Raw genomic sequence first — 22,849 nt, forward strand, 5'->3', positions numbered from 1 at the left:
AGTGTCAGCCACATTTAAAAAAACAATTAACAGCTCATTTGTGGATTAATGCGTATTGGAGACACAAACGGTTTTACATGATTCAGTTCGATTTGAACTCTCACAACAGACACTGAAGAGAAGACAATGCTGAATAAAGTCATAGTTTTTGCTATTTTTGGACCTAAATGTATTTTCGATGCTTCAAAAAATTCTAACTGACCCTCTGATGTCACATGGACTACTTTGATGATGTTTTTCTTACCTTTCTGGACATGGACAGTATAACAGTTCACACAGTTTCAATGGAGGGACTGACAGCTCTCGGACTAAATCTAAAATATCTTAAGAAGTTAATAACTGCTCTGTTCTGAATATAAAGTTAAGGTTTTAGTTTTTTTGTAACGGTGTGAAAATCTTTACTGTTACTTTTAATGTAATCCATTTTTGCAGAGAAAAAAAAACTGAGATAGCTATACAATACTATCACAATATGGATATGTACATGAATCTATACTGTAATAGTATTGTGCATTGTACAGCCAGACACATTCAGCCCCTTGAAGTAAAAATTCAGAAGAGCATCAATGTATAGTTTGTTAAATTATATATATAAAAAACCTTTATTGACATTTTTACTATAGATTATACACTTAAAACTTAATAGCAACACTTCAACATTAATCCCTGCTGGGTAATTCAAAACAATCCATCAATAACCAAGATTCCACTACAGTTTGCAAAATGTTGGGAATGTTATTAAAAGAACGGAATTAACAGCCTTTAGTAATGCAAACTTTATTTACATTAAAAGAAAGTTCCGGTACTTCATGCCATGCTCCTTAAAAGAAAGGAATCAATCCTTCAAACGTTATGAGAGCTTCAGAGATGCTTGAGAGAGAGAAAGAAAACAGCAAAAATGGCAAACAGTTTTGAACAGACAGAAGTTGAGACCAAGTGAAAGCGACATTAATTTAGATTTCTCTGAAATGTCTATTTTAAAAACAAACAAAACAAGCGTCAGTTACACATATTACAGCATTCTGCACAGGAAAACTGTACACGGAAAACCCTAAATGACACGTAAAAGCCTAGTGTGGTTAGCCACTGTATGTACAAAAACAACAATACTAACATACAGAAAATGTTTACTTAATATTATACAATGTAGACAGACCGAGTTATATTTTTTCAGCCTATTTCGCATTATCGTAATCTATGTAGGCATTTACCCTGAAAAACGTTGGGATGGTGGAGTTTGGGGAAGTCGGCTGACTATCTAGTGCATTAGCATATGAAGGCGAGGCGCTGATCTACTGGCGGTTGCTCTTTATCCTCTCCAGCCTCTTTTTGAGGTCATCGAGGTTGGATGCGGGGGAGGAGGAGCGGGTGGGGCTGTGGGAGTGGGACTGCTCCTGCTGGAAGTGCTCACGGGACTCCTTCAGCTGGGACAGTTTGCTGTGGAGCATGTCTGTGGAGGAGGCCACCGACGGTCTCAGAGAACTGAGAGGAGGCCGGTCTTCCTCCGGCTGCAGGAGAACACGCAAATATTTACAACTGTTTTATATACTGGAACTAAAATTCATAAATCTTAGTTGTAAAAGTATTACTACATCAATTATCAAAAAGAAAAACAAAAGAAAAATAGTAATTTTTAAGATTATTATTTTGTTGAAAAACATTTTTCTTTTAAAAAGAATAATGGCAAATACATAATATATATTAAAACACAGATTCACTAATTATAGACAATCATGATATTTTACACTAATATTTACCAAATACAGGAAATATTGATTTTTGATGCATTATAATTACACAATATTAGTTTCATTATTATATACTAAAATTTAAATACAAGTAAATAAAAACAGCATAAAAAACATTGATATTTGAAGCATTTTTAAATAAACAAAATTGATCCTAAGACTTATTTGTTAAAAAGTTAATCAAATTTTTTTGATTTACTGTTAAAAATAGTTACATTAAAACCGCTGTTATTGTCATTATATAAATCCTAAAAATGTAATAAAGAATTAGCTGATACATCAAATATAAATAGTTTTGTTTCAATACATTTACATTATTTAAATGCATTTTGCTGTTGAAGGTATTGGTAAATAAATTTTACACACACACACAAAAAAAAAAAAAAAAAAATATTGTTTTAGCACCCAAATTCTATTATTTTTTTAAATACGTCAAGCCACGTACTATAAGGAAAAACACTACTGAATTTGCATAATTCAGCTTTTTTCATAACCAAAAGACCAAGAAAGTCAATAAGATTTTAATGAGACAAACCGTTGAGTTCTCAAGGCCGCGCCGTTTCCGTAAGATCTTCAGTCTCTCGTAGTAGGCAGCGGCGTTCATATCTTCTCCGTTATTGCTGACGGGCACGCTGCTAGAGCCCGGCAAATACGAGTCTGTGCTGTGCTGAGGGATTACTGAAAGACAACGCGGACCTTAGTACGCCAAGACAAAAATCAAGACAACAAAACACTGAGGTTACATAAAAGTTGGTGCAACCCACCTCCTGTGGAGGGCTGGATTCGGCCTTTTCCTTCACGCTCCGACTCAATCATGCGGAGCCCTCGCTCCACGTAACTCTGGAAGAACTGGGACGTGTTCCTCAAGAAGGGCTCGAGGTCTGCGTCAGAGTACTTCTGCTTATATTCATACAGCTCCGTCAGACCCTGAGAAACAACATACTCCGATTAATGGATAGTTCCAGTTATTTCGCAAAATTTGAAAAGTCTTTAGCAAGCTGTAGTGTCACCTCTTTTGTATTCTCTTTAGAGCCGATCTTCTTGAAGATCTCAGACAGGATGTCGCTCACTTTGGCCTTGATCATTTTATCATCCTATCCAAATTGAAATTCAGTTAAAGAAACCAGATCAACCACTACAATTTTCTCCCTGTATCATTAGGAACATACCGATCTGAGGGCGCCCTTTTCTGAGCTCTTGTCGGACTTGAGTCCGGAGAGGTTTGCCGAATGCTTGACCACCCGCCTCAGGTGAGCCTCCAGTTCCGACTCGTTGCGGTTCTCAATCATGGACATGTGATCTAATATCTATGAGAGAGACATTTACCGATTACTTTCATAAAGAAAGTTTCATAAAGAACTAAATGCTCTATGAAGGTCTCAAACGTGTACCTTGGCGCCAGTGAGCCTGCAGAGCGTGTGCAGCAGCGTCTTCAGCGTCCGATGGGGAACATCACTCTTCAACTGTTTGAGTTTCTCTTTAGGGAAAACCTTCATGAAGTTGTGCACATCCAGCAGGATGCGGTCCAGATTAATACTGTTGATGGTCTGCGGCAGGAAACGGATCATTCTCCATAGACACTGCATGGGACAGAGAGCGGTGTTATTTAAAGAGGACAAGAAAGCAAAATAGGTCATATTTTCATAAAACACTGAATCTATGTTGGAATAAGATTTTTAACCCCATTACATCAGTGTTATGTACATACTATTTTTTTTTTTTAAATTGACTTATATTTTTTATTTTTTTCAGTTTTCATTTTTTGTTTCGTTTACATTTGAGTTCTTCAGCTTCAAAAAAAATAAAAGAAATCTTGGCAACTAATTAAAGTCAAGTTTTCCCCTCTTTATTTATATTTTATTTCAATTATTGGAAATATAATTGTTTTAGATTACAACATTGACTTGGAAATTATTAGCACTGCCATAAAAAGACGATCAACTAATAAAATGGCATACTGTTCAGACTTTTTGGTGTTTGAGACAATCCTGTAAAATTTAGCAGCCCAGTAAATGTTATCCATCATGATTTCATTGGGTTGTGGAAAGTAACTAAAAGTCCTACAGGCTTATTAAAACAAAACAGAACAAGACCTAAGAGTTCTGTAGTTTAAATGTCAACATGCATATATGGGCACAAAATGCACCAGTCGTACCTTCATGACAAGTTCAGAGAACATGGGGGAACCGGCGGTGCTGATAAGACTGTCCTGCAGCAGCACCAACAGAGCACTGGAAAGAAAACAATGACCTTGGTTTAACCTACAACCATCGATTACAGTCAGTCTGCAGTGTCGGCCAACTGTATACAGAAAAGTACACAAAACAAAGTTCCTGTTAAGGACTTGTAGCCCAGCGGAGCCGCACTGCTAACCTTAGGATGTTGGTCTGGTCAGATTTCTCTAGAACTCGAACCACGAGCAGATTGACAGAGCGAATGAGCTGCTGTCCGTCCTCAATGTCCTCCACCCTGGAGTCCAACATCAGTGTGATGAGACCGTGCATCAGGTCCTTCAGGACGCCCATGGAGGCCTCCCGCGCCAGACTCTCCATAGAGAACAGCTGGAAACGGACACACAGTGACTCAGCACTTTTGTTTGCTCTGCAGACTCTCCTTTCTATTTTTGCAAATAAAAGCCGTATTGTTTCTGGCAATACAATACTAGATGTGTTCAGAAATTAGGGATCTTCTATGTTGACGCAAAAGCTAATTTCCCTAACAAAAAAGCAAAACCGAACTCACAGAAAGCATGTTTCCTATGATGCAGCTGTAGAGTTTGAAGATGTCCTTCTTGTCCAGCCGATCGTCAGCCATGTGCGTGTTATAAATGAGCCGCAGCTGCATGAAGGTGGCGATGAGGAACTGGTCGATGTGGCCAGACATGGCTTCCGCTTTGTCCGCCTGCCTCAAGACCTCATCGATCTGCAGAATGTCACAAGGAAATGTCTTACTGATGTATTCATGTCTTCATTTAATAAAACATTAAAAGTGATTTCTTTTGCTTGACATGAGGATGCAAGAATCCAAACAGTGGATGCGGGATGCCCACCTGTGCCAAGGCCTGGATACTGGTGTTAATGTCTCCACTGGCCACCTGGGAGATGACGAAGTTGATGGTGGAGGCAGTGCTGTTGTGAATGTCATCAAAATGAGGAGAGACCGAACGAATCCTGAAAACAACATTTTAATACACTTTAGCATCTCAGAAGCAAAAATATTTTGTCATGTAATACATTTGACAGACATACAACAAGACTAAACTCGTACTTGCGCTCCGGGATCATGACCGGCTCCAGAACTTCATCCAGTTTATGCTGCACCAGGTCAGGGATGTCGCTGGCACATGTGTGGTTGTTCTCGAACACATCCAGATCCAGCTGAAACTCTTTTGGGATGGACGGAGTGGACTGCTCCAAGTGAGCATTCTGTGCCCGAGCTTGACTGTTGAAAATGAAGAAAAAGGTCACTTCTGGTGCATTTTTATGTTATTTACTGGCCACAACATGAATAAGAGCCCCCAAAAATCCTGATTCATTACAAGCAAAAAGGAAAGCAAGTATTAAAGCATATGTGCACTTTTGATTTTCCTTGCAATATAAAATTTGCAACAATGAATGTCACCATTTTGTCTCAAGTTTACAAACCAGTGGCAAGTGAATAGTTTCAAGTAGGAAGCATTTAACGTAAGAAAAAAAAAAAAGAAAGTTGGTCATGTGATTCTTTTGTGAAGTTCATGGTTTCAAATGAAATGATCTGAAACTGATTCAATCATTAGTTTGTTCCCTCACTCCAATTATTTATCATTGAAAACACTGCACAAGTATACACACACACACACTCCTGGGGTCCGTTCTTCGTACATGGATTACTCCGTTAGCTGGATTTTATGGTTGACGATTTGACATCAGGATTCATAACTTCTCAGCCTGGAGTTTCTGTCATGGCAACAGGTCCGTGAGCTCACACCTGCTCAGTAGCGGGCTTATTTCACATAAACTGGATTAGATTGCATCATTTAACGTGAAGGTGATACTGAAACTGTCTCAACCACTGCCATTTTCTTACAAGAGTACCTTGTTAAACCAGGAACAATATTTTATAAAAATAATTTTAAAAAAATCTGAAAATAGTTACGATGTTGTGTAAATCTATAATAATGGACACGACCAGTTTTACTCATTGAGATATTTAATCGTGAAGGAATAATTCAATTTTATTACAGTCACACATCGAGTATGTCTGAGTCGTGCATTAATTTGAACAATAAGCTTTTATGCGGGTGACTTTGATGGTAGATGCAGACCACTTCTTAAATCTCAAAATGCTTATAACACACAAACTTAAATTATTATCTCAAAATAAGCGAGGTACGAAGAACGGACCCCTGATCAAAAGTAAGATTTTTTGTAATCAATTTTAATGTGTCACTTCTGAATATTTACAGTAATGCTACTATGGATTTTCATTTCATTTTTTTTTTTTACTCTTTATTCAAAAAAAAAAAACAATAGTAACATGTGGCTGCTGAAAATAGTTCCACCACAGGAATAAACTACATTTTAAAAATATATTTTAAATTGTTATAGTAATTCACAATATTGCGTTTTTTTACTCTAACTTTGGATCAAATAAATACAGCTTTGGTGCATTTGCGCAAAAATAAATATTCAAATTTCATGTACCCCAAACCTTTAAAATGGTAGTGTATACATATTTTTATAAATATTTTTATGTATAAATTTTTTTTTATACTGGTGCATCAATTAAATATTTTCTGTGTGTTCATTTTCTGAAAGTGTGGAAACATGATTTACTTTCAAAATACATTTGTACCATTATATACTCCTTTTATAAAAATTACAAGAGTGAAACCAATAGGGATATCAAATATGAGGCTGAAAAATATCTGGTTATATCAGTCATCTATATGATCTACTAATCTCTCAAATATTTCAGTCCAGTTTTTTTGTGATCTCTAGACCTCCAGGATGTCAGGTGCCATGTCATGTGAACAGTGGCTACAGCAGTACTTACATCCTGTAAGTGCGATACATTATTCTGTCCATGGAGGGCAGCGAAGAAAAGAAGGGAATAGTAAGAGAAGAGAAAGGCTCAGGATTAAGAAACAACATGCAATGACACAAGGAGGACAGAACGAGACAGAATGAGACTGTGTATAGAGAAAGTATTACACATGGACCAGGACTCTTTTAAGAGTGCATTAATTGACAATAAGTAGTACATACTTGAGCTTGTTGGGCACTTCCTCTTGAGCAGGTTTGCGCAGGAAGGTTGCACTGGGATTTGCAGGAGGCTCTCTCTGTGGTCGCTCCTGTTTGGCTGAGGCTGCAGGCACCTTCTTGGCCGAACGTTTGATTCTCTCTTCCAGCATGCTCATTTCTTTCTCAGACAGCTTGACAATGATAAAAAGCTCAAATTTGAATTTAGCCGGACATCACATCCAAAGATGGTAATAAAAGGGAAAGGTTCATGTATGAGGGTAATTAGCATCTTACATTGCCAATGAGTTTGAAGACTTGGTCTCCACAAGCGTTGTAGGCAGCCAGGACTGTATTGAGCGCAGCGTTGCGGACCGTAGTGTCACGGTCTCCAATGTGGACAGCGATATCTTTAAGAGCTTTGGCTGGAGTCGGCTGGCAGACATTCATCCCGAAGTTCTCAATCAGGCAGCCGAGCTCCTCAAGACATTCTGAAGAACGAATAAGACAGACAGTTATGATAAAGACCATTTCTACTGTAAAAATGGCTCTGTGTTTGAGAAACATAATCCATGTGTATTTACCAGATCTCTGCTTGGAGTTTTTGGATTTGGTTCCCTCCATAAGTAAGGGGAAGACTTTACTGGCCGCGTAGACTTTACACAACATTGTCAGAATAGCTCTGACATCTTTACGCACCCCATCTTTTGACTCTCCAACCTGAAAAGGCAAGAAAGCACCATGTTAGGCTGTGGTTTATTTTAACAAAACACATGCATGCTATCCAAAACTAATGTTTGGATGGATTAAGACCCACCTTGAGGATCAGGTAGGGGATGAAAGAGGAGGCCTCGTAGTCATTGAGCTGGTAGTTCTTCCTGCTCAGCATGGTGAAGAGCAGTTTGAGGAACTCCAGGGCTTTCATCAGCACACTGGTGTTTGTGTCAAAGAACCGCAAAGTAAACCACTTCAATATCAGATCTAGACAGCCAATCACAGCCTCACACTCTGGCTCCATGTGCTGAAAAATACAGTTGTAAGCAACTTATTAGTCTTGTGTAAATTGATACGATTTGACTCGCAAATTGCAACATGACTAACCTCAATCATGGCTCCAATAGCTTTTACGTGCCGCTGAAAATCAAAGTGGAAAAGTTCGTCTTGGAGCCACTTGGGCAGACATGTTGACATTTGAGTCTTCAGCTGCTCCACGTACTCATCACGAGGAGTGATGAAGTTCCACTTGAGAATCTGGAGAGGAGTTGAGAAATGGTTACCAAACATGCCCAAAAGCCTAAACTTGGGCACTATCCACTCAAACATTGGTATTCTCAAAACTGCAGCATTTTCAATGCGAAACCCGACCTTTTTTTAAAACTCCTGCCAGTGTGAAGATTTTCAAGAACACCGGTTGCAGTGTAGGAGATTTTAGCTTGTGATGTCAGAGCGTGCCTGTCATCTCCTTTGGCAGCTGTGGTCTAATGGTTAGAGACTTCGACTCAAACCTGCAACCTTCTGGTAACTAGTCCCAGTGCTGGCAGGAGTTGTAGGTGGAAGGGAGTGAATGAACAGCGCTCTCTTCCACCCTTAATACCCATGGCTAAAGTGCCCTTGAGCAAGGCACTGAGCTCCCCAGGCGCTGGATATATAGCTGCCCACTGCTCTGGGTGTGTGTTCAATTCTCACTGCTGTGTGTGTGCGCTTGGATGGGTTAAATGCAGAGCACCAATTCAGAGTATGGGTTCCCATACTTGGCCAATGTCACGACTTTCACTTTCCATGAGGCTTGTCTATAACTTTATGGATAGGGTTATACCGCTACCTGTTGGTTTGGCATGCTCTTTACAGCACTTCATAGCATGTTTTTGCAGTTTCATGTGGATGAGATTTTTTTTCAAATAAAGGAGGAAAAACTCAGTTTATTAAATACCCATGTGCGTGTGGACTAGGCGTTAACAGCTCTGACAAATGTTCAGGAGGACGATTCGAAAACTGCTCACCTTTAATGTCTTCTCTTCCTTGATCCTCTGCTCTTTGCCGTTGGGAACGAGGATGAAGATGGGACCAGATCTGTCCTCCTCATCCTTTGCACCAGCCTTAACTGGAGGTTTCTTACCCACAACACCCTAAAAGGGTCAGGAAAACAATGGTTACACTAAATCAGTCTCAAGTTCTGTTACTTCATGTCAAGTTATTTTGATCGTATTGCCTCAGTTTGCTAAATGGGTTCAACATTACGAATTGTGCAACTTATCTCAGGGATATTCATTTTCTCATTTGGGATTCTAACTCTTACAATTAATATTAACACGCAACTTAATCATTAGCAAAGCTTTAATAAAAATGCTGTCTGAAATTATATAACCTACAATTATAAATATCTATTTCATTCAATCAATCGGGCTTTTATTTCAGCTAAAAACAGCAGGAAGTCCTTAAAGCTTCTCTTTGTTGGCAACAGATTTATAATAGTTTCTCATTACAATAATTGTAATAATTTCTGCTGATAACCGAACTTGGACAGGACCATTACAGCTGAGTGAAGAAGATGGGATTACAGAAAGATTGTGAGTCAGTTTACATGCAGTGCTTCCACACCAAACCGTGCCACCTCATACCAGATTCTAATATACCTTCTCACTGCTAGGGGTCCCTCTTGAGAGCCTGTTTTGTTTAGCATTATCTTTCTCTCCTTTCACCTTGAACTCCATGCTCTCTCTCTAGTGCACAAAATGACACTTTATAGAGAGCAACACTCATTTAAAAAAAAAAAGGTAGAACCCAATTCATCCTCAGCCTCTTCATACTTTAGAAATTAGGCCAACATCTAAATTCACATTTAATAGAGGCTCGTTATTTTTGAACTGCAAAAGAACAGTCATTGTCTTCCCAGGAGCAGTCTCTCGTGTATTATGGACCTGATGTTTCAGATCACATTTTGGGAAAAAAGATTTTAAATCTTTCATGAGCAGCAACTCCCTAGCGAAGCAGGCAAAGCAGAAACATTGAAATGTGCCGCACCTTTTTAGCCGCAGGACCTGCTGGTTTAGCTTTCTTTGTGTCTGGTTTGGGTTCTGGTTCACTGAAATCTTCACTGGGACTTTGGTTCCTGGCTGGAGCTGTAAAATAAAAAGATCAAGTTGAGCCCAGCATCTTTAAAAAAATCTCAAAGTTTTTTTTTTTTTTAAGTTTTTACTTTACATTTTCCTTAAACCAATAAAGAATGAAAAAGTAATTGTATTTTTCTGAAAGACACGTAATTACCCGCCCCCCCCCCCCCAAAAAAAGGGTAAATGTATGGTGCAAAAAGGGTACATTTATGGTGTGCATGTATTTACATTAACAACCATGCAAATATAAATGTTTTCAATAAACCAGCCAGGAAGTAGTGGTCATATTAGCTGTGGTTAAAGGGAAAGTGCATGAACCTGAGGCTGGTTTGGCAGCAGGGGCACTGGAGGCGGGTTTGGAAGCTGCAGCTTTGACAGGAACTTCAGGCTTGGCTGGCATCACGGCCCTGGCCTTCTCCAGCATGCCAACCACCTGGTCCTTTGAGGCCGGCTGCAGAAAGACAAGAGGGAGACTGATGTTACACGACGGCTTTTCTATGGTCAAAAGTTGATCCATGCGTTTTGGTCTTATGAGCCATCTACAATAACATTGAATGAAAATCATGCTTTTATTCAGAATGAATTTAAGTGATCAAAAAGTGACAGTAAAGACATGCATAAAAAAATACATCTTTAAAAATTATATAAATAATTGAGCACTTCTCCCACTTACCTTCAGTTTGCCGGCAGCCTTGATCATCTTCTCATAACCCAGGTGCATCATGAAGAAGGGAAGTGCATCCTGAGCTTTCTTGCGCACGTCTCCGCTGCGGTCCTCCAGGCAAGTGTACAGGTGAGGCACACACAGCATGAGGTCTGCAGGCACCGTACGCAGGGTGGGCAGCTTCTCAGCAAGCCAGCCCAGCAGCTACAGAATTTTAACAGCATTTTAGCTTGTGATCATTGATCACATACAATTCATTTAAGTTTATTTTTGTTAAAAGTCTTTTCCATAAGCAAGAGCTACATATTCTCTTATGCTCCCATTCTATTCTCCTTTTTAATATTTTGTCTATAGGTTCAATAAATTCTTCCATTTAAAAAAAATTGACAGACTTATTTCATATGCTAGGCATTACAGGGTAAAGCACAAATGCAGTACCTCCTGTCTGAGGAAGGGGTTTTCCTTTTTGAGCTCCTCTGATAGGTCTTCTCCTTCAAGCCACTCCTTCATTCCAGTCTGCTCCACCCATGTGTTCAGCGTTGACAAGGCAGCAGCACGGACATTAGGCTGAAAAGTCAAGTTACAATCAACTCACTCTTTCTGTAGGTTATCTGAACAGCCAGACAAGCAGCACAAGTGTGCATGATGCCATACCACAAGTGTAACAAAGACTCTTAAGTGGTTCATACCTTACTGTCCCCAAGAACAGTAACCACAGGAATTCCCAGGTTCTTAACGTGCTGCTTGAGAGATGGCCCCATGGCAGTAGCTATCTGCTGCAGAATATTGAGAGTCTGCTGGACCTACATACACATTTGACATGATTACAACCATGCCTTTAATTGAACACTACAACTGAAAAGCCTGAATGGCAATGAAGAGATCTTAAAATACACCATATTCCAACATTTTATTTCTGACTTTAGATAATTTAAGTAATTTGAATTACCAGTAGTTTGTTGGAATCACTAAGACGGCCCTTCAGTGCCAATGGCAGCTCGCCGATGCTGGCCTGGATGAATTTGGCCTCAGAAATGACTGTTGCCACCTCATCAAGCCCCTCCTTCCTGATTTTCCAGTTCTTGTCGCTGATCTTTGACACCATGTCCGATGTAATTTTATCACTGTGAACAAGAAATCAGACTCTTAGTTCACACAGAGATCCCAAAACTGCCTGATGAATTTCAAGTTTGAAAAGAAAACGTTTTTTTGAAGCACTGCCACACTCGCTCAGACCTGATATCAGTTCTGGGCAGCAGGTCCATGATGTCTCCGGCTCCGCTGTCCACCTCTTCTTCAGCTGCATCTCCCTCCTCATCCGGTGCTGCTCTTTTGGTACCACGAATGGGAGCGGGAGGAGACTGACCCTGCATCTTTAGGTGAAATTAGGATCATGTGCACTATGAAACTATCTGCTTTGATAAACATGGTGTAATAACTAATGGACAAACACAGGCAATACATACAGTGAGGCAGTAATATACACAAACACACACCCCTATTATGTATGTATGTAACAGACTAGGTAGGGAGCAACAGGCAATACCAAATAAAAATAATGGTTCAAACGATTATGTACATAAACCAGCTTTTAACGCAAGCCCCACTGATGATCAAGGCAACTTGTTGAAATGCCAACTTTCAATTATTGTATTTCAAAAGAGCATATTTACCTTTTCAAACTCCGCATCAATTTGTGAAAGGAGGGCTGGCTTTTCATCTTCAAAGAACATGCGCAGGGGAGCGCCCATGTACAGATACATGACTCCCAACAGAGTGATCGCTGAGGTCCTCACAGCCTTACATCAACACCAACACAACACATTATACACAATCAGACAAATGGATCTGCATTGTAGTTCAAGCAAAACTTTTCAGACAAAGAATGTTTATCAATTACTCTCATTAGTAAGGGTTGCACATAAAGGCAGTTTTAAACGATTAGTTCACTACCAGAATGAAAATTCTGTCATCATTTACTCACCCTCCAATTGTTCCAAACCGGAATGAACACAAAAGATGATATTTTGAAAAAAGCTGATGGGCACCACTGACTTCCATAGTATTTTTTTTCCTACTATGGAAGTCAGTGGTGTCCATCAGCTGTTTGGATATTGACATTTTTTTAAATATTTTCTTTTGTATATAAGTGGAGGGTGAGTAATGACAATTTTCATTATGGAAGTGAACTTCTTTAAACATGCCTATCCACTTGAAAGGCACAAGAGATGAATGGTTATGCATATTGAAACCATGACTCAGAAAATTACTCACAGGATTTGTGGCAGCCAGAGCAGTTTTGACATTGTTGATGAAGGCCTTGACATTTATTCTGAATTAAGGGGAATTAGATTCAGATTTAGAAATGAGGAAGAGATTGACTATGAAGAGAGAGAAAAAAAAAAGTCCATGTATATACACACTGCTCACCCTGCAAATCCAAACTCCTTCATGGCATTGGCCAACCAGTTCAATGTTTCTGCTTGGTTTTTAGGATTTTTCTGAGCAAAAGCCAGCGAGACAACCTGCAAATAAAGAAACAAGGGCAATTATTTAAATGCAAAATAATTTACATTATCATCATCATAATGGTGTTTCATTATTAAATAAACCACCATTTGTATTAATAAAAAAGACAAACATGTCTATAATACAAGTTTTTACACACACACATATATATATATATATATATATATATAGAACAATAGTCATACTTAAGTATCTTGCAGTTCAATGAGGATACAACATTAAACATGCCTTTTTATTACTACTACTTTTATAAAATAAACCTCAAATACTCCTTTCAAAAAAAAAAAGAAGTGCACAATGGAAACTATTTTTAGATTTTCCTGCCAAAATGCGGTAACCGTCCCACACACCCCAAACACCAACCTGTTCAGCAGTCCACGGCAGACAACAGGCCTCCCCGATCGCAGTGAGAGCCTCTTTAGCTTTACTTCCACACTTCACGTCTCCAATCTTATCAACCAGACCATCCAAAACCACCAGCGCGGACGTCTTCGAGAACGATCCCTTTTGTGCGATTAAACCCACAATGTGGAGCTTCATCTGCATTACCTGGAGATGGAAAGATACTGGAAACTAGCACCAGATCGAATGCCAAACACTGAGAATTAAGAACAGCCCTACACGGTAAAGAGGACTACCTGAAAGTTGGTCTCTTTCCATCCAGGTTTCTTAGCCAGCATCTTGACTAAAGCCTGGCACGGCATTTCAGATTTGTCCATCTGCTCCACAGCCTGAACAGAACACATTCAAGTTTAGAGCATGTTCCTCAAGTTGAAATCATTACAAATAAGCTGAAAACAGCACAAAGGGTAGAGAGACAAAAGCCAGTCACCCTCTGAAACTCCTCCATGCTAGCAAGTCTCTCCTTCCAGTTAGCGCTGTCCAGCAGCTGCATACAGGTGGCTGGGAGCACAGCGGCAGCCTTCTCCTCACACACTTCCGGCTGATTGACACACAAGATCACAATTACATGACACCATTATTTTTGGTCAAGTCTTCAGTTCAATACAATATTAAGTGTCAATGTAAAATTGGAGACGTACAGACAACTCCGTCTCGACAATTTCCTTTGTGTCTGGAGCTTTCTTGGACTTTGCACTCGGAGCTGAGGCAGGTTTGCCCTTCTTGGGAGGTCCTGCAGCCTGTTCATAAAGAACGAGACAAACAAATCAGTACAATATCATTTATCTTGGTTCAAAATAATGAATAAAATAGGAACTAGTTGTACCTTCGCAGGAGGAGCTTTCTTAGGAGGCCCGGATTGTTTGGCAGGTGCTTCAACAGCTGGAGGTGCTTTTGCAGCAGGTTTCTCTTTCTTCTCTCCCCCACCGCCGCCTCCTTTCTTTCCAGCAAGCTCCACTTTATCAGCACATTCTTTTATCTATTTATGCATGAAACATGAAATAAAAGTCATGAACTTTTGCACTTGTTCCACCCACAGTCTGTAGGCTGACCGCCTGATACACATTTGCATTGCAAAAATGGTAAGTTAATACAAAGGAAGTGTGTGTCATTCCCCTTCAACTAGCTGGGTTTAATGCCATTTTAGAAACTTTACTTTTTGTAAAACAATGTAATACACTTAATTGAATGAATATCTCAGAGATCCTAAGTTTCATTCTCAGTTTTACATTTAATAAAACACTTAAATCTACAAAAAAAAAAAGATTGGTTATTGGCTTATTAGTATTCATCCGAATATTACAAATATTGTACCTCTAAAAACCGCAACCTAAATCTCAATGCAAAGCGAAACTTTTTTTTTTTTTTACCTTGTCCAACTTGAGTTTGTCAACATCAGTCAGGAATGGGTTGACTGCTTTCTCCCCTACCACCTTCATGGCCGTCCCCAAAGCCTCAAAAGCAGCATCTCTGACCTCCGGAGCAGAATCATTCACTTGCTACACAGAGAAAAGAGGGACAACTTACTCATTTCAAGACCCAAAGACACCAGTACTGACATGTTTCAAAAACCGTTTCCCTGCATTGACTGATGGGGAATATGTACCTTGAGGAATGCTGCACAAAAGGGCTTCAGAACGCTTTTTGGCAACGTGCTCGGGGTACAGTGACGGAAGCTTCTGGCAAGGAACAGTGAAGCCTGTTGCTTGATGGAGGGGTTCTTATTGTCCATCACCGACAGAACATCCTCACTGATGTTTTGCAAGGTTGTCTGCAACAGTTGGCATTTTCCAAGTTATTGCTAAATTATCAAATTGTAAATCATTTCTGTGAAATTGCCACCATGCATTTTGACCACTCACAGTAAGGAAGACTGCATCAATGGCCTCCTGCAAGGCCTGAACCACCTGAGGTTTCTTCTCCTTGAACTTCTCCAAGATGGTTGGCACCACCTTCACAAAAAAAAAAAAAAAAAAAAAAAAAAAAAAGTGATATAGCTGTAATATAATTTTAGTGATATACATCTAAAATTGAAGCAGCATCATGATTTGCTTATCTTTTTCCATGGAGTTAATTTCATGATAGTGAGCACTTACAAGACCTGCATATGTCCCAAACTTTTTCCTCAATCCTGCTGCCAGTCCAGCCAAGCATTTGGCTGCCATGGCCACTAGCATCACATTGGCATCTTTCCCAATAACCTAGAACAACAAAAAGGAGTATTTTCTAATGGCCTTGCACACAGAGGATATCCCATTACCCAGAATCCCACTAGGTCTGTTACCTTTTTTAGAGCCCGAACCAGGTCCCCATAGTCTCCATTCTCTAGTTTTGGGTTCTTAGTCAAAGTCTCAACTGCCTCTAATGCTTCCTTCCTCTCCTGCCATTTTTTCGCTTCCTGCGATTTAGTAAGTGACATGACACAGGATTGAAATTGATACAAATTCCAATATTATTTAAATAGATCAGTGTTATATTGTTCAACTTACAATTTTTTCATAGAAGTCTTTTGGAAGTTTAGAAAGGATCTCGACAGCTTCCAAAAGCTCGTAAGGATCCACCTGAGCAACTTCAGCCTCATCATCATCGTCTCCTACAGTTAGAAATCAAGTTCAATTCTTATAAAATGTTTACACACACACACACACACACACATACACACACACATAGATCATACAAAATGCATGTTTAAAAAATGATTTAGTACTGTCCTGTAAAATATTTTACATGGTTTAAATTTTTTGAAAAAAAGAAAAAGAAAAAAATAGTATTTGTGGGAGTCGTGGACTATTGGTTAGACATTCAGATTAGCAATCCAAAGGTTGTTCAAGTCTCTGGTCGGCATGAATTGTAGGTGGGGGGAGTGCATGTACAGTTCTCTCTCCACCCTCAACACCACAACTGAGGAACCCTTGAGCAAGGCACTGAACCCCCAACTGCTCCCCGGGCGCCGCAGCATAAATGACTGCTCACTGCTCCAGGTGTGTGTTCACGGTTTGTGTGTGCACTTTGGATGGGTTAAATGCAGAGCACGAATTATAATATTTAATTAAATATATAATTAAATAAATGTCCATATTTGTGATGTAAATTGCAATGCATCTGAATATTAAACTATTATTTATGTAAATTATAGGCTTTGTGGTTCAGTTGCGTTCCAACGGTGACACACAAGCGGGCTCGCTGATGTTTGGTTCACTATTTTATTTTGATAAAATACCAACGGCACTGTCAAATTATCAATGCTGGAACTGATGTGTTTTGTGTGCAGGCGCCATTACTAAACGGTTTCCTTAAACCAGCAGAATCAACTTGTTTTATTAATTATGCATCACTGTATAAAGGTCTGCTATTATCGGTGTACACGCACAACGAAAACAAAACATTGTGCTTTTTAAAAGATAAAGAACAAATAGGATGTGCTTTCTGCCATTTGGGTTTCCTTTCTGTGAACCAATGAAGCCTGTCAGAATGAACTGAAACTCAGCGTTTATAGGCTGTTATGTGTCGCACTTTTCTCCTTTCAAGAATTTCTTGTATGTTCTGCAGATATTTTTATATATATATATATATAAACTATGTAATATTTAGAATTTCACATCAAAGTGAAAAAAAATATAGTAATTTGTCCTACTGTCCAAAATAAATAAAAAGAAACCGAGCATAGTAGATTTGTTTTTTTCCCCCCTATTGTACAGAGATCATATCAAACTGTTACCCCCAAACTGAGTAATGTACTAAACTGTAACATCTGTATACCATTCCACCCATAATATATGTAATTATATAGGTTGGCACAATTTCAAATTTCTCACTGAGTCAGTAAACTGACTATTTCCTCACTGACAGCTACTGAGTTATTAAAGAAAGTCTCCTTGCTTTGTGCTGGCAACTAATTCATTACTATGGCAACCAATGTAGATATACCAGATATTCACAAACTGGACAAATAGATCTGATTTCATTACATACAAAATGGTAGTAGGGACTGTCAGTTACAAAAACAGGATTTGAGAGAAAATGTATAAATCTGCAGGATTAACTACTAATATTGTCTTCATAAGAGTTCAAATTTAATGCTGAATTTCCACTACTGACTGCTTTTTGCACTGGTGTAGAAGCTGTATTCTCACCGTCAGCCTCATCTCCTCCTGCAGCCTGCTGTTGCTCAAACTTGGCCTTGAGGTCCTGCTGAGAGCGCAAGAACCTGGTCTGCTTAGGAGCTGCAGTTGGCAGTTTCACCCATTCTTCCTCCAACTCTTTCAACTAAAAGAAAAGCATCAAATATTACAACCTGTATGGACCATTTACATTGAGATATGAATGCCACTTAACTCAAAAGACCCAATCTTTATGAATTTTCAATGCATATTTTTAAATGAAACATTATATATTTGAAAACGTCATGAGATGCAGACTCACCTGTACTGAGTTGATATTCTGAAGGGGAGCTCGCAGAGCATCGCGGATCCATCGATAGATCTCCACCGCCAGCAATTTGGCCTCGTCTCGAACTGCCTTTTCTCGAGACTCAAACAGTTTTGGCAACACTTTCACTACAGGCTTGAGAGTAATGATCTTCGATCCAAATTCACTGAAAAAACAAAAACACATTTAAAAGTATTTTATGCTGAATAAGTGCCAGCAAGTAAGTGACAATTTGACTACCGCATTTTCTTCAGTCTTCTGGTTAACAGGTTTAAAAATTGCCTACTCACCAAAGTGCTTTCCTTAGCGTCTCAATGCAAGTGACAACAATCTTGGGGTTCTTGTTATCCAATCCTTTGATCAGCTCATCCTGGACCACCTCTGCCTTCTCAATCTCTATGTACATGAGGCAGATATCAGACCCCAGCTCCTTAGCTCGTGCTTTGGGCTGGTTGAAGACTTTGCCAACTACTCCAGAAACCACTTCCCCTGTTGTCCTGCAAGACAAGACTTTCCATTAGGACATAATAGATACACTAGGCCACACAAATCAACACTATCAGCATCAAGAAAATTCTTCTATACTGTGCCGAGCATTTTCCTCGTTTAAAGCACCAACTTGGACAATTTTGGTCACAGATAGCTAAAAATAAGTTTTCTCTTAATTCAATAGAAAATGTTCTTGTACAATATGACAATTGTAGATTGTATCTCTACAGCAAACCGAGTAAACCACATCAAAACACAAAGATCAAGTAATAAGTTACTTGTTTTCACATCGTTCCTTTATCAAAGCTCATTTAAAACAATCAATACTCTACAAAAGTTTACTGTACCGTTAACAATGGCTGACTAGATTCTATCAAGCTATATTTAGACAATCACTCAAAAAAAAAAAAAAAGGTACAACGAGCATCAGAAATTGACTTTTTCCCCCCACAAATGCTTGTTTCGATCCAAGGAATCAGTGTTCTTCATGGAAACTAGGAAATTTGGCATACATGTTTTCTGAATGGGCTAAAACTACAGTGTTACTAAACAGGACACTTTTTTTTGTCCGATGACTCTCACTCAATCCAGAAATACACTTTTACCAGGTATCATGTTTCTTCTTTGTTCCATAACTCAGTTGTTTAAAAAAAAAAAAAAAAAATTAGCTCTTGCCAAGCATTATTCCATATAAAACAGGTCACAGAAACACAAAGAGCTGCTCAGGTTCAAGGGAAAAAAAGCAAACATTGTCATCAATCCTCCAAGGACAAATCAGTGGTTTGTGAAACGCATGACTAGGACTATATTCAAAGAGTTCTGTTCCTAATACTATGATGTTTTTGTGCCATTTTTGGGACCAAAAAAAGAAAATCTACTTACTTGCCAGCCACATGTGCATTCTCGATAAAAACAAGTGCTGCCTCCAGTCCTTTGAGTTGGGCTACAGCATTTGAATCTGTTACAAATTTCTTGACAAGTCCAAGGTATTTGCCCCATTCTGAGCTCTTCTCATCTTCTATCTTCTGAAAGAGCTTCAATGCTTCCTCATATCCATTTAATCTTGCTTTCCAAATCTAAGGGAAACAAGAAGATCATGACAGCGAACAACCAAATAAATTAGCTTGTTACTTGATGAACTGACCCACTTTCTTCAGGGGCTGATACATACGTTTAACAACCATTATTTATAATAAAGGGACACATGAACTCAAGGACACTGTATATGAAATGCTTTATTTCCTGATGGTAATGTAACGTGTATGCAAAACTCAGGTTGATAAAACAAAGTACCAGACATTAACCTTTTGCTCGAGTTAAACTCGAGCAAAAGATGTGTTGCTCTTCAATGTGGTGTGTGTGGGCAATTGATGTAGCAATTTAACAATCCGCAATTTAAGAATCTGTCAGAATGAACTAAAAGATTCCAACAGCAGCACTGCTCACTACCATCTCCCCCTGATTGTCCCGCCTCTTTACTACAAGTTCCAGCAAGAATGAAAATGAATGAACATCAGAGGGTATGATGAAAGAAGCAAAACAACTGGCTGAAATCTGTCATGCTATCATCCAATCAGTTTAAAATGTGGGATGATGTCACATGTAAACAACCTGTCACCTCACATGACATTCACCTCAGTAAAGTTCTCCACTAACTAAAACACATCACTACATTTATATATTCTATTCATTTCAAAAAGTTTGGATTTAGTACATTTTAAAAATTACTTATCAAGGAAACATTCTATTCAAAGAATCCTGATAAAATATTATAACAAATATTTAGCAAGTATTTCCAAGATTTCCAGTGGCTTGGAGTAAAAAAATTAAAAACATATGACTGAAATCCTAGTTTTTTTTGTTTTTTTTTAACTCCAAGCATTTTTGGGTGCAAGTGACGCAAAATGACAACCATATAGCAAGGTGGCTTTTCCCTTGTAAATAAAATTGCTGACAAGAGGGCTGTTATTTCCATAAAGATGCTGCTTGCGTTTAATTCAGTGCTTTGCATGCATTCATCTCTAAAGGCAACAATTAGGGTGAGGTGTTCGCTGACTGTTTAGTTCTACATCCACAAGCTGGTGCTTCTTACATCATCAGGGGATTTTTGGACGGGCCAAAATATAAAAGTAACCAGGATCACTCACCTTGTGTTCACATTTCTGGTCTGTGGGTAACTTCATCCATTCACTGTCGTCCCCCATGACTGTTTTCTGTCCGTCTTATCTATTCAGCTAAACAAAAGAAGGGGAAACTTTAGTTGCTCTTATGGCATACAAAGCAGAACAAACAACCAGACCAACTTTTACACTTCTCAGCATTCTGCACTAAATATATAAAGGTTACAGTTTAAGACCACATAACGAAGTTCTGAAGTTTAGACACACGTTTGAGCTCATCTGATGCATTCAACAAACATCTCAGCCATCTAAAGCCTTAAAAACAAATGTAAATTAGGATGGCATGGGGAACTTGACTAGCTTTTCACAATAACATTGCAAGATCATCATCCTCATGCATTTCAACAACAACCCCCCTCCAGCCAGACAGAAGAAATGCCTCGATTCACTTCACAGCAAATGCACACATCATCCAGATCTGCAGCCAAAGCAGAGCAACATCCACTAATGCATCTCCCAGAAGAGGCTGGTTTCATATTACATATCGATCCGAGCTGAAAAATAAATCCTTAAACACAAAAGCCCAGGCTTTAAGTGAGAAACACCATTTAAAATCATTTATAACCAAGAAACGTGTAGAAGAATGACGCGTGCAGAAACCGCCGCCAATTCAGCCCGCCCAAAACAAACATAAAAGAGCGAATAAGGAGTGTCGTTTGGCATTTAAATACCAAACGATTACATGAGTTCGCAGTTGGAATAATTCTAGATTATGTAGTTTGAGGGGTTTAAAACCGTTAGTTTCCTGCAGCGCATCACATGTGGAAAGCTCTCGGGGTGCAGCAGAGCCGTTAGTGACCCGCAGCTGCTGTCTCTCGGGCCGTCGCTTTTTGCAGGATAAGACGTTTAAATACGATTTTACTTCAATCAGGACGATGCAAATCTACTCCTTACAGCTTTATAAAACCTTTTCCGTGTATGGTTTGTTTAGCTTCGAAGTGTAAATATGGTTAAATTTAAATATACCGGTTAGCTGTTAGCACATACGCGGCCCTGACTGACTGTCTGTTAGCCCTGCAACAGCTTAAACCATCACGCAATTCACGTTCTCCAACAAAAACAACGCTGGAAATGTCAGAATCCCCCTTTGCGACCTCATCTAACCTGATACGTGACGATAAAATGAAAAACCCGACTCACACTTTTGTTTGTCACGGATATAAAAGCGGCTTGATTCAGTCCGTCACTAAAACCGAGGCCCTCAAATAAAACGCAGCAACCTACAACGAGGCAGAAAAGGCTTAAAACGGCTTTCGCCTAATAATCTCCGAGCTCTCCCGATCACAAGTAAATATAAAAATTTTAGTTACCTGCTTACAGAGAGGGGAGACGGGGCGATCTTCATCAGCTGGGACCGATATTTGGTCATTACTCTCCAGGCTTTGAAAGTAAACGCCTCCGAGGGCGGGACGGCAGACGGAGGAGGAGACGCCCAGCTCTCATTCAAACCACTGCTTCGTTTGTTATGGTGTATTTTCATTATATGAAACATTTGAATATGTTTGTGAGTCAATTAAGTGAGCAATCAATTCCGAATGTTCATGTTTAACTTAATCCTCATATTCACATTTTATCACGTTTTCAGTAAATGGTGTTGGAACAAAACAAAACAACTAATATAAATTCATAATAAATAGTAATAAACAATTTCTAATACTTAGCTATATATATATATATATATATATATATATATATATATATATATATATATATATATATAATGCCATTTTTTATTAAGAATTATAGTATTACATTTCTGCTATAAACAAAATGTACCTTTGTAATGCAGTAAATATCCTTTTAGAGTGCTTTTGGAACTGATATGTAACTTACACGAAATCTGTCAGCACAAAAATACTTAATTACAGATCCTCGTGGAATCAGTATTTAAATGGCCAGCCATATGGACGCAGTAAAACAGCTGCGCTGCGCATGCGCGGGTTTCCATGGCCGCGGTTGCGTCAACAAAAACTGACGAAACACAGGCAGGCATTTTTCAAAAATGAGGGCCAGACTCCACCCATCGCCCACTTTCGTGTTGTGTCACGTGCTACTCAACCGCGTCGTCTATTGGTTGGTT

The 22,849-nt window shown here is 39.0% G+C and overlaps 1 protein-coding gene across 7 annotated transcripts; it reads right to left on the bottom strand.

The window, feature by feature from the left end:
• Positions 1-752: 752 nt before the first annotated feature.
• On the bottom strand, positions 753-22,185 carry LOC113066804 (cytoskeleton-associated protein 5). Of its 7 annotated transcripts, none has more exons than XM_026238844.1 (46): positions 22,080-22,185; positions 20,737-20,823; positions 19,472-19,665; positions 18,391-18,597; positions 18,095-18,266; positions 17,806-17,938; positions 16,162-16,265; positions 15,957-16,070; positions 15,769-15,873; positions 15,535-15,624; positions 15,279-15,443; positions 15,043-15,171; positions 14,499-14,651; positions 14,314-14,412; positions 14,103-14,213; positions 13,909-14,001; positions 13,634-13,819; positions 13,172-13,266; positions 13,016-13,073; positions 12,415-12,540; positions 11,978-12,114; positions 11,691-11,865; positions 11,431-11,544; positions 11,180-11,308; positions 10,751-10,945; positions 10,396-10,528; positions 9,989-10,086; positions 9,601-9,687; positions 8,968-9,093; positions 8,069-8,218; positions 7,785-7,988; positions 7,552-7,687; positions 7,265-7,458; positions 6,995-7,161; positions 6,783-6,806; positions 5,016-5,189; positions 4,798-4,918; positions 4,491-4,670; positions 4,122-4,309; positions 3,904-3,979; positions 3,140-3,328; positions 2,918-3,055; positions 2,759-2,842; positions 2,513-2,675; positions 2,284-2,426; positions 1,293-1,508 (listed from the first exon to the last, which is right to left on the bottom strand). In XM_026238844.1, exons 2-46 carry the CDS (start codon positions 20,791-20,793, stop codon positions 1,293-1,295), a joined length of 6,132 nt encoding a protein of 2,043 aa, XP_026094629.1. In that variant the 5' UTR covers positions 20,794-20,823; positions 22,080-22,185. The 7 variants fall into 7 exon arrangements, with proteins under 7 accessions (XP_026094633.1, XP_026094632.1, XP_026094628.1 ...); XM_026238846.1 differs by having other exon boundaries at positions 22,088-22,153; XM_026238845.1 differs by lacking the exon at positions 22,080-22,185 and adding an exon at positions 21,910-22,046.
• Positions 22,186-22,849: the final 664 nt, after the last annotated feature.

Source organism: Carassius auratus, chromosome 50, assembly GCF_003368295.1.
Source record: "Carassius auratus strain Wakin chromosome 50, ASM336829v1, whole genome shotgun sequence".
In the NCBI taxonomy this organism is placed as follows: Eukaryota; Metazoa; Chordata; class Actinopteri; order Cypriniformes; family Cyprinidae; genus Carassius; species Carassius auratus.